At 42.6% G+C, this 12,808-nt stretch overlaps 1 protein-coding gene across 9 annotated transcripts in view; it reads left to right on the top strand.

Annotated features, from left to right (window-relative positions):
- The first annotated feature begins 7,025 nt into the window (after positions 1-7,025).
- Positions 7,026-12,808, top strand: part of ARID1B (AT-rich interaction domain 1B) — a 497,144-nt gene continuing 491,361 nt past the window's right edge. For all 9 annotated transcript variants that reach the window (XM_040350968.1, XM_040350965.1, XM_040350967.1 and 6 more), the window contains exon 1: positions 7,026-9,482. In XM_040350968.1, the coding sequence (XP_040206902.1) occupies positions 7,812-9,482 (1,671 nt within the window). In that variant the 5' untranslated portion in view covers positions 7,026-7,811. The remainder of the gene's footprint in view (positions 9,483-12,808) is intronic.

The raw sequence follows: 12,808 nt of genomic DNA, 5'->3' as shown, positions 1-12,808 counted from the left end.
TCACACACAGAGTGGTACCGGTTTTGCTCAAGAATATTCCGGTATTTAGCACCACCCATCTTTCCCTCAACTCTGACCAGTTTCCCAGTCCGGACTGCTGAAAAACATCCCCACAGCGTGATACTGCCACCACCATGTTTCACAGTGGGGATGGTGTTCTTTGGGCGATGTGATGTGTTGGGTTTTCTGATGGCCAAAAAGTAAAATTTTAGTCTCATCAGACCAGAGCCCCTTCCGCCATACATTTTGGGAGTCTCCCACATGCCTTTTCACAAACTCAAAACGTGGCATTTTGTTTTTTGCTGAAAGTAATGTCTTTCTTCTGGCCACTCTGTCATACAGCCAAACTCTATGGAGCGTACGGATTATTGTCATCCTATGTACAGACACTCCAGTCTCTGCTGTGGAAGCTCCTCCAGGGTTACCTTAGGTCTCTGTGCTGCCTCTCTGATTTTTATTTCTGAAAAATAGTTTTATGTATATATTTTTCTAATTTTACTCACCAACTTAGTCTATTGTGTTCTGATCCATCACATATAATTCAGATTAAAAAAACATTGAACTAAAGGCTGTAATGAAACAAAATAGGTAAAAAGCCAAGGGGGGTGAATACTTTTGCAAGGCACTGTATATATGTACTTTGCTCCGATTCCATGACTGAGGTTTACAAGCACATTTCCTGTCGGGACCTTCCCACCCAAGTCACAAATCAAGGAGCTGAAACGAAGGTTCTCTGCTAAACAGCATCCAATGAAATGCAGCCACTGTTCAGGCATTCTAACTGCTGTAGGCGCCTGCTGTCAGAATACAATACCCAGCACTGCCAATTCCTCCATCTGCTCTGTATAGTTTTAATGGAGAAATCTGGACAATTTTTTCCCATTTAGCCTGCAGTCTGAACAAAAGAAATCTATCAGTGTATGGCTAGCTGTATGCATGATCTAATTATACCAGTGGGAGTGCAAGAATAGCCCCACAATATAATTAAAATACCACTGGTGTGACACGTAGCAAAATGGCTTGTTTCTCATAGGTGGCAGGCCCTGAAAAGTCATCCATGGTGGAGCAATGATAGGCGGCATTGCTGAGCACTGATAGGCTGCATCGATGAGCACTGGTAGGCGGCACTGATAGGTACTAATAAGCGGCATTGGTGAGCACTGATAGGGGGCACTGATGGACACTGATAAGTTGCACTGATATGTGGCATTGGTGAGCACTGATAGGCAGCATTGATGAGCACTGATAGGCAGCACTGATAGGTGGCACTGATGGGCACTGATAGGCAGCACTGATGGGTGGCACTGATGGACACTGATAGGCTGCATTGATGGGCTGCATTGATGAGAACTGATAGGCAGCACTGATAGGTGGCATTAATGAGCACTGATAGGTGGCATTGGTGAGCACTGATAGGCAGCACTGATATGTGGCATTGGTGAGCACTGATAGGCAGCATTGATGAGCACTGATAGGCAGCACTGATAGGTGGCACTGATGGGCACTGATAGGCAGCACTGATGGGTGGCACTGATGGACACTGATAGGTGGCACTGGTGAGAACTGATAGGCAGCACTGATATGTGGCATTGGTGAGCACTGATAGGCAGCATTGATGAGCACTGATAGGCAGCACTGATAGGTGGCACTGATGGGCACTGATAGGCAGCACTGATGGGTGGCACTGATGGACACTGATAGGCAGCGCTGATAGGTGGCACTGATAGGCAGCACTGATAGGTGGCACTGATGGACACTGATAGGTTGCACTGATGGGCTGAATTGATGAGAACTGATAGGCAGCACTGATACGTGGCATTGATGAACACTGATAGGTAGCTCTGATAGGCGGCATTGGTGAGCACTGATAGGCAGCATTGATGAGCACTGATAGGCAGCACTGATAGGTGGCACTGATAGGCAGCACTGATGAACACTGATATCCTGCATTGATGAGCACTAATAGGCAGCACTGATAAGTGGCATTGATGAGCACTGATAGGCGGCATTGAAGAGCAATGATAGACAACACTAATAGTTGGCATTGATGAGCACTGATAGGCAGCATTGATGGGCACTGATAGGCTGCATTGATGAGCACTGATAGGCGCCAATGACAGGCTGCATTGATGAGCACTGATAGGCGGCACTGATGGACACTGATAGGCTGCATTGATGAGCACTAATAGGCAGCACTGATAAGTGGCATTGATGAGCACTGATAGGCGGCATTGATGAGCAATGATAGACAACCCTGATAGGTGTCATTGATGAGCACTGATAGGCAGCACTGATAGGTGGCATTGATGGGCACTGATAGGCTGCATTGATGAGCACTGATAGGCGCCAATGATAGGCTGCATTGATCAGCACTGATAGGCTGCACTGATGGGCACTAATGAGGATGCACTAATAATGAGGGTACTGATGATAAGTGCCCGGATTATCAGTGAATACAATATACTGACAGTCTTGCCAGTTAATGCCACTCCTTTCCTCACACAGATACAGCGTAAGTGGAAAGGACTTCCGATAACCGGCAAGTCTGTTTACATGTGATCAGCTAAACACATGGTAAAGGCCTGCTGTGATTGGCTCTTTACCATGATCTGAGATCAGCTGCATCCGAAGGACACAGCAGTAACAGAGCGCGCTGGTTGCGTGCCCCAGGGGGCATGTGGGAGGCAGAGTTCTAGGAGAATGTCCATGGAAAACTGGAAGCCTGGGGCTCAGATGGAAGGAGAAGGGGGGTGAGGGGGGCCCTTAATGGTTTCTTGCACCAGGTCCCTGAAGGTTCTAGTTCCGCCTCTTTCCAGAGAGCTGTGTTGTTTGAATGGAGCTGAACACTGAGCAGACGCAGATGTCACAAAAGTGCCCTCCGTCCCATTCTGCTGTGATCCAGCAGCTGATCTATTCACAGATTCCTTGCTGAGCAGATGACAGATCCTGTGTGAAAGGGGCAGCGTGTCACCGAATTCCAAAGAGCATCACTTTACAAATGTAATCAGATACGGTAACTAGGGCGGCTTTGTATCTGCACTGTGCATTTTAGGCACATTTTACATGCGTTTTAGGTGCGTTACCATTGAACTCTATATGCATATTGATTAAAGCGCATTGAAGATTCACCAAGCAGAATTTTTTTCACATCTGGCCGTTTCTGCTGTGCATTTTTTCTTCTTTTTAACATGTATTGCGCATGCGTTTTCACGCATTTTCCTTAGGACCCATTTACACCAGATACAGTTTGATACATTTTTTATTGCATTCCAACTGCAAAGACAGTCCAAAATGCACGTTATCCTATGGGCATAGTTCACACCTATAGGCCTGGTTCACATCTATGGGTTTTTCAGTGCATTTTCAGTTTTGCAGAAACGCACTACAGTCACATGGTTTCCTATGAGTCATGTTCACATCTGTGCGTTTTCCACCGGTGTGTTTTTTGGAAGGGGTCAGGGACTTTTTTTCCCCGCAGTATGTTGCATTTTTGTTTCCATAGACATCAATGGAAATGCGCTGGAAACGCATGAGAAACGCATAAAAGGCGCAGTGTTTATGTTTTAAAAACGTTTCTGCTGCATTTGCTCTGTTTTCTCCTGCAAGACAACAGACATCTCCCAGAAACGCATCAAAAACACAAGCACTAAATGTTTTATGCGTTTCCGTTGCGTTTCTATTAAAGTCTATGGAACCTGCATAGGTGTGAACCAGGCTTTATAATCAAAGGAAGTGCACCAAAAATGCACCGCACTTATTTTAAGGATAGGTTCACACTAGTGCGATGCAAGAACCCTGAAAATCCACTGCGGGTTCCCGCATCGCACTCGACTCGCACGGCAGTTCACGCTGCCATATGCGAACTGCTGGGGAGTGTCATACAACATTAACGACACCACCAATTTCAGCTCGCATATCGCACTGTGAACTGACAGTTCGGACATGAATCAGATTGCATAGGTGTGAACACCCATGCGATCCGATTCTGGTGCGGACCAAAAACAGGGTCCTGTGCGTGTTTGGTCCAAATGCGGTGCAATATCAGCCATACTATCTGTATGGCTGAAATCGCACCGCACATACATCGCATGTGATGTGAACAGCAATGCGGTGCGGATCACATGCGATGTCCAGCATCGCACTAGTGTGAACCGGCCCTAAGACTCCTTTCACACTGAGGCAGTTTTCAGGCATTTTAGCTCTAGAAATAGCCTCTAAATAACGCCTGAAAACCGCCTCCCATTCATTTCGGTGTGTCTTTTCACACTGGGGCGGTGCGCTTGCGGGACATTAGGAAAAGTCCTGCAAGCAGCATCTTTGGGGCGGTTTGGGAGTGCTGTATACAACGCTCCCAAAACGCCCTGCCCATTGAAATTAATGGGCAGCGCTTCCAAAGTGCCTAAAAAAGGGAGTAGGAAGTGCCATGACATGGTCGCTTTTAACTCCTTTGGGAGTTAAAAGCGCCCTGCTGGCGCCTCCAAAAGTTGATGCATTTTGCATTTTGCTTTTTTTGACACGTGATTTTGACTTGTTTTGCCTTTACGGGAAGTATTTGGAAAAAACAGCAAAATTGCAGCAGAAACTGCGTTTTTTTTATGCATTTTTGATACATTTCTCCTGCATTTCCATTGAAGTCTATGGAACCAAAAGCGCAACCTATTGCGGGCAAAAAAGTCCCTTTCCAAAAAAACGCACCAGTGGAAAACGCACAGATGTGAACGTGACCCAAAGGAAACCATATTAAATGGATTGCAGCGCATTTCTGAGCTGAAAAACGCATAAGTGTGAACCAGGCCTAAGTACGTTGTTTGCGTCCTGTGTCCATTTTTCCAAGGTGACCAGGGATGTTAACACATACAAATTGGGTGTTAGGCCCGGTTCACACTAATGCGCTCTGAATTTGGGCAGTTTTTTGTCCATTCTGAGGTGCGAATTTTACGGCGAATTTCAGGAGTGCTGCATAGCTGCGATTAATTTTCTAGCCAATGAAATCATAGTGTAAAAAAAAAAAAAAAAAGTTAACTTCCTGTATACTTCCTGTTTTTTGTGGAGAATCGCGTGGTGGAATTCGCACGTATGTGAACCATCATTGCGATTCCAGAACGATTTACACTGATGTCTATGGAGACTAAATTCGCAATGCAACGCAGTAAAGTCAGAAAAGACCTTTTTTTTTTTATCGCATTCGTAGAGGAATCGCAACGCATGTATGTGAACGACCGTCATTGAAAACAATGACTTTAGGGATGACATGCTAATTCAAAGTGTTTTTGACGCATCGCATTCGTTATCAACTCGCACAAATGTGAACTGGGCCTTATGCCGCGTACACACGGTCGTTTTTTGTGATGAAAAAAAAACGACATTTTTAAAAACGTTATTTAAAATGATCGTGTGTGGGCAAAACAACGTTTTATGTCTTCTGAAAAACGGCAAAAAAAAAATTCGAACATGCTTCAATTTTTTATGTCGTTTTTCAAAACGTAGTTTTTTGTGTCATAAAAAATGATCGTGTGTGGGCTAAAACGACGTTTAAAACAACGTTTTTATACCCGCGCATGCTCAGAAGCAAGTTATGACGCGAGCTTGATTGGAACAGAGTGCCGTCGTACGTGTTCTACGTAACCGCGTTTTGCTAGAGCATTTTGAAAAAACGATGGTGTGTAGGCAACGTAGTCTTTTAAAATGAAGTTTGAAAAACGTCGTTTTTTTTCATGAGAAAAAACTTCGTTTTTTTTACAAGACAAAAAACGACCGTGTATACGCGGCATGAGGCCCGGTTCACACTAATGTGCTCTGAATTTGGTCAGTTTTTTTGTCCATTCTGAGGTGCGGATTTTACCGAGATTTTAACGCGAATTTTAGGAGTGGGACATAGCTGCGATTAATGTTCTAGCCAATGAAATCATAGTGTAAAAAAAAAAGGTGGAGGTTCACCCTCGAAAAAATTTCTGACATCACACGGAATCGAGCAATCCTACCGACAGAATGCCGTTTTTTTTTTTTTTTCTCAGCACATACCTCGTTATCAGGATTTTCACCCCCCGGCAATCCCGCGGGACTGGGCCTTTCCCAAGCACTGCCCGTGATTGACAGGCTTCCGAACGGCGCATACTGCGCGTCACAGGTTGCCGAAAAAACCCGAACGTCGGTGCGGCTCTATACGGCGCCTGCGCACCAACGTACGGGTTCTGTCGGCAACCTGTGAAGCGCAGTATGCGCCGTTCGGAAGCCTGTCAATCACAGGCAGTGCTTGGGAACGCCCAGTCCCGCGGGATTGCCGGGGGGTGAAAATCGTGATAGCGAGGTATGTGCTGAGAAAAAAAAAAAACGGCATTCTGTCGGTAGGATGGCTCGACTCCATGTGATGTCAGAATTTTTTTTGAGGGTGAACCTCCACTTTAACTAATTGGTTTTTGTGGAGAATTTTGTGGTGGAATTCGCACATATGTGAACCATCATTGCGATTCCAGAACGATTTACACTGATGTCTGTGGAGACTAAATTTGCAACACAGTAAAGTCGGAAAAGACCCTTTTTTTTTTTATCGCATTCGTAGAGGAATCGCAACGCATGTATGTGAACGACCGTCATTGAAAACAATGACTTTAGGGATGACATGCGAATTACAAAGTGTTTTTGACGCATCGCATTCATTATCAACTCGCACAAGTGTGACTTGGGCCTAAAAAACACTATGTTACATTTGAACGTAATGCGTTAAAGATGTGAAAATCGATGTGATAAAAATAAAAGATAAAACCTGCAGAATGCGTTTTACAACGCACCGCTGTTGAACGGGCCTTTATGGTGAGTTGCGTTTGTTGCATGTTTAGAAATGGCGACTGTTGTGAAATAAACTTGTAAATTAAAAATATTAGCGTCTCGTTATTTGTATTCGCAGCCAAAGGGGCTGGTTACGTGTTGCCTTTGCGCGGCACACAGGAGGTTAATGTACTGGCACAGCTTTCCCTCCCACAAGCCTTCTCCTCTTGCAGACTGCAACCACTCCTCCTTCTGTTGTTTGCTGGGAAGGGAGGGGGTGGTGGAGAGAGAGCAGGCAGAGGAGCTGAAGGTTCACCCAAATCACATGTCCCCAGCAGCAGCTGCTTGCTGCTTGATTGTATGTTTGGAGTAGTACCAGGGGGAAATTTGTTCTGTTTCAGAAGCACCAAGGCACTCTATTTTAATAGCCACTTTTTTGTGCATTTTCAAAGATTTTTTATTTATTTTTTTTGCTATTCAGAAATCTTCCCTGGCTCCAAAAAGCAGGACAAGAAGAGAATCCAGTCCAGGTTTTCCATGTGCACTTTAATCAGAAAGAAGTGGATAATGGTTGCTAGAGCCTCTCTCAAGCCATGCTGGGCCGGATAGATTCAGACAGTCTTGTATGTACCTATATCCGGGTTAGGAGACACACACAGGAGCTCAAAAAAAGTTTCATTTTTATGCTCGTCAACAAAAGCTTCGGTATGAAGTCCCACAGCAAGGAAAGACACCAACCATAAGGATCAACAAGGCTTTTTTTGTTTATTTTTTTTTTTTCATTCTTACATTTCCTGTTTTATTTTTAACTCCTTTTTTATTCTCTTATTTTTTCGTTTATTCACATGAAATAATCGGAGGTTTATTTACTTCTATTGGAGTTATCGTCGTTCTTTTTTGAGAATTTTTTTGGGGATTTTGCTGCTATTGTTTTTTTTTTTTTGTTGCTGTGTTTTTCTTTTTTTTTTTTTTTTCGGGGGTTTATTTTTGCACATTTTTGGGCCCCCACCCTTTTTGCTGTTACAAGGATTGACTGAGATGTTGCAATGATCATGGCAGCGCAAGTGGTTTCAGCTGCTGCGCCGACCACCAATGCGAACAATAAGGGTAAAAACCAGGGTCTTCCTGGACTGAATCAGGACTTGAACCCTGGGGGGACAGGACCAGGCTCTGGATCTATCCCTGGATTAGGAGATGGGACTCCTAACAGCGGAATGAACAATAATGTGGATCACCTCCACCACCACAACCTTTTGCACCACCATCACCACCACCATCTCCTCCACCATCATCACCACCACGAAGTAAACATGGCAAATGCAAATTCGTTATCAACCTCATCTCTCTTACCCTCCACCGCTAATAATACGAACAATAACAATAGCAGCAATTCGGATACAGGACTAAAGGACGGGAGAAACCCAGCGGTGTCGCCCCATTTTCAGGCTATGGAGATGGGTGGTGGGATCCCCAACCACAAGTTAAAGTGTGGTAGTGTTGGGGACTATCTTGCTCATTCTCATCACCATGGCCATCACAGCCAGCAGCATACACCCCACCATGCACCCCAGCATCTGCAGCAGCACCCTCCCCACCACCCCAACCATCCACCCCAGCAACTTAATCAGCTGCAGCCCCAACAGCAACTAACAGGAGCAGCACAACAACCAACACCGAATAAAAGCAGCCCTGGAGGAGGAAGCAACAGCAGCGGCGAGGCGTCAGATATGGAAAATCAGCAGCAGCAACAACAACATGCTGGTGTGGGAGAAGAGGGCTGTAATAATGCTGGTGCAGGAGAAAAAGATGTTGCTTTGGTTAATCAGGGCGACCCCCAGTCTAGGAGGACTGGCAAGGCAGGAGACGAAGACGATCTGCAGGGAAAAATGATGACTGGGGAGCCCATGAGCAGTCGGTATGAGCATGCAGTGTTGGGAGGAGGGCAGCAGCAAGGAAACAGCAGCAGCAGCAATAATAATAATATTAGTGGCAACGGTGGATCATCTTCTTCTTCGTCGTCCTCTTCTTCTTCCTCTTCGTCTGAATTTAATCATTATTATGGCAGTGCATCAACAAACAGAGTAGGGCCTTGCTTTGATCAACATGGCAGACAACAAAGCACTGGTATGGGGATGATGCATTCTGGATCTACAGCCCCCAGCAGCAACCTGGACCCCATGCAGAACTCCCATGAAGGGTACGGCAGCAATCAGTTTGACCACTACCAGGGATACAGCAGGGCCGCTGCTGCTGCAGGAGGAGGGGCGGGAAGCTATGGCAGCTCTACCTCTGCATATGGGGTGCTGAGCTCCCCAAGGCAAAGCAGCACCGGTACCCCAGGCAGCACCAACATGATGATAGGTGAAAGAGGTAGCAGTCATGGGAAGCCACCTAGTGCTTCCAATGCAGGGGGCTTCCAAAGGTACCAGGGACAAACCCAGCACCCATCTGGTGCCACCCCTACTCTGAACCAACTCCTAACATCCCCTAGCCCTATGATGCGGAGTTATGGAGGAAGCTATCCTGACTACAGCACTTCTAGTGGACCCCAACAACAGTCAAGCAACACGCCAGGGAGTCAACAGCCTGGGGGCATAGGGATGGGCAAAGACATGGGGTCCCAGTATGGAGCTACCACCACCGGCTGGGGCGCACAACAAAGAAATCACCCAGCTATGAGCCCTGGAAGCACCGGACAAACCATCAGCAGATCCCAGGTAAAAAAACAAACAAAACACTTATTTTTATTAGAAGATCGCTTTTCATATGTTTTGCCTTTTTGATATTTGAATCCGGAGTATGAATATGCATTTTTTTTTTTTGTCTCCCACAAGTCTCTAGCTTTGTTGCTGCATGTCCCATGTACTTTTTTATTTCCATATAAAGCATTGAAGCGTTTTGAGAGCCTGCTGGGGAGGTTTTGCAGTATGAAAACCTAGATTTTCTAGATCAACAGACAAAAAATGAGAGCACAGGCCCAGATTGTAAGTGTTATTCCTGGTAGGTAGAGTACACACAGGCAAGTCAGCTGGGCATTTGGTTCCTTGCAGTAGGAAAACTGTGTTATTGGGTTCCCTGGTCATTTTATTCCCATCCTTGTTTATTGTTCTTTAATGCGGAATAAAACCAAGGCATAGACTTGTTTTGTTTTACCTAGAACATGTATTGCACTTAACTCCATCAATACAAATGTAAGTATCAACCTATGTAAGTATCTGCAAAATAGTGTCGATTTCTGAATTGTGATTTTCATCTGACCCTGCCCGCCCCACCCCCGCCCCCCTTTTTTTTTATTTTTGGCAATTAAAATAGCAAACCATACAAATGTCAACATAGGAAAAAGACATATCTTTATAAATGCCTATTTTATACCTAATAATCTAAGAAGATGTCGTAATCGTTTAAAGATTTCGTGTTCCAGATCCAGAGAATGGCTGCCATTCATTGTGCATAATATGGTTGCTGTGTTGTGCTGTCTATTGTCTTCTTTTTGTTTAAATGTGAATATATTTTATCGGAGGTTTGAATCGAGTAAACAGGTTCCCTTTGCATTGTGTAATGATCTTTTAATGTCTTTTGTTCGTGTTTTATTGGGTTGGTGGGGTCGAAACTGCAATGGATCACTTCTAGGCTTCTTGAGTCTAAAGAGTGACTTGATCTCCTTTGCAAGGTTTGGAATTTGAATTGTGGAGGTAAACTGGCTGTAATAGTCTCCAGACAGCTGCCTCTGAGTTGACATCTAATCTGCCATCTGATTGGCTCCCCTCTCACCATTGGGCATTTAGCACTGCTGATGTAAATAGAATTGCTGAACAGTACAGTCACAAATATTCTCTGGCACAAATAATAGCCGGGCAGCCACATCTATTGACACAGTTGCTGCCTTCCCATATTATCATATGTGTATATTATTATTTTTATTTTTTATCAATTAAAATCTCACCGAGCACATTGCACACAAGGAAATGCGGCTTGTATCTGTACAATAGTGCCCGTGGGAATCTATTGCTTAGCCGAGTCAGCAGATTTTCTTTTCATTTACAAAATCGGGACAAATGCTGCTAATTTTTTTGTTATGTTTTATTTACTTATGTTTTTTTAAGTAGATTGCTTGCAGTGCTTTTTTTTTCCCCCTCATCGTCTCATACATGAAATGCTACATAGGGTGGGGTTTTGGAAGAAAAAAGGCCTTGATTCTTCTTATTAAATAAGATGCTGTATACTCATGCAATCTAACAGGGTGTATATGGTTCTGGTCCTATATGTAATCTATATTATGTAGGGTGAAAAAAAAGGCTGAGAACAAAGAAGTTTCCCCCTTTTCTTTCTTTTTTTTTTTTTTTTTTTTTATATATATATAATATATACGTTTTTATATATTGCATATTTTTCTTCTGTGGTCATACAACTAACAGATTTAGAGTAAAGTACTAGATATTAATCTATAAAATGTGCTTGGTATATGCATATGTGCAAATGATGATTATTGACCTGGTCTCTTCATATGCATATGAGAAAATGTTTATTGACCTGGCCTCTTCTAATTATTCAAGTGCTGTTTTTAAAAGAAACATTTGTCAGTGTAGTTATATTATAATAATAATAATAATAATAATAATATATATATATTTTTTTTTTTTTTTCATTTCAAAACTCTTCATTGGTACTTGGCCATTGTGTGTGTGTGTGTGTGTGTGTGTGTGTGTGTGTGTGTGTGTGTGTGTTTTTTTTTTATTTTGCTTTTATGGGTTTGATATGGAACTCAAGCCAATAGGTATGTTTGGGGATTTTTGATAATGGTGATTTCATAGTGGGGGAAATTTGTAAGCCTTTTAACCAAGTTCTTTTGTTTAGTGAAAGCTGTCTATTATTTCCCATTCAGTACACACACATACGTTGTCAGTGTGGCAGTTTTATATTTCACATTAGTTATTAGCATTCTGTAGTTTACCATATTGTATAAGATTGGTGTGATGTAACCGATTTTACCAGTAAACTGCTCACTTTTTGGTAAATGACAGATTAGTAAGGATCATGTCGTGTACAAAATATGGGAATTTTTATTTATTTTTTTTGTACGATTTTAATGCTATATTACAAAATGTATAATTTTCAAGATTATTATTAAATATATAAAAAAATCACACACACACTTCTTATATATATATATATATATATATATATATATATATATATATATATATACACACACACTTTTTTTTTATATTTATATATATACACACTTATATATATATATATATATATATATATAAATTTTTTTTTTGTAAATCTGGACCGATTATTTACATATACATCACTGCCCTGTGCTATCTTGTTCACCACCTGTGTTTTTATAATTAATGCTATATTATCAGGAGACATTACAAGTCCCATTCAAGATATAAACACAGGGCAGTGCTGTATATTGTATGAATCTGCACGGTGGCTCCATGCATTGCAATTCCCACCCCATCCATAATGAAGAGAAAAAAAAATCACTATGATCCTTATTCAGTACTTTCAGACAATAGTTGGCCAGGGTCATCGAGGGTTATGGATAGACAGCTGTAAGGATCCAAATTAAGAACCAGGCCTAGTGGTGGTGCCTACATGTTTAAATTTTATGCTGCAGTATCATTTCAGATCTGTCAGCCATTTTACATTAAGGGAATGATAGCCGTGTACCTAATTTTAAAATAATTATCTGAGGGTATAATCTTCTCTTCAAAATAACCCCTAACTTGCTGAATTATACTGTCCTGTATATGAAATCTGGGTTACAAGTGTGCAAACTATATATAAAGACCAGCTATGGCCTTGTTGTTTTGTTATTCTCTGGCAAAACTGGTCTGCGCCATTAAATAGTAATATTATCGACAGATTATGCATCCCACAGATTACTTGTTTTCTCTAATCGCTTTACTTTGTATGTTCCAATTGGTAAAATAGGTACTGGTTAGTGTCACAATTTTTTTGGGGCGTGATTGTATTCTATCTGATTTAAAAAAAAAAAAAAAGTCATTCTCTTCAAACTGTTTTATCT

Source organism: Rana temporaria, chromosome 4, assembly GCF_905171775.1.
Source record: "Rana temporaria chromosome 4, aRanTem1.1, whole genome shotgun sequence".
Classification (NCBI taxonomy): Eukaryota; Metazoa; Chordata; class Amphibia; order Anura; family Ranidae; genus Rana; species Rana temporaria.
This window is presented reverse-complemented; position numbering and strand designations above follow the sequence as displayed.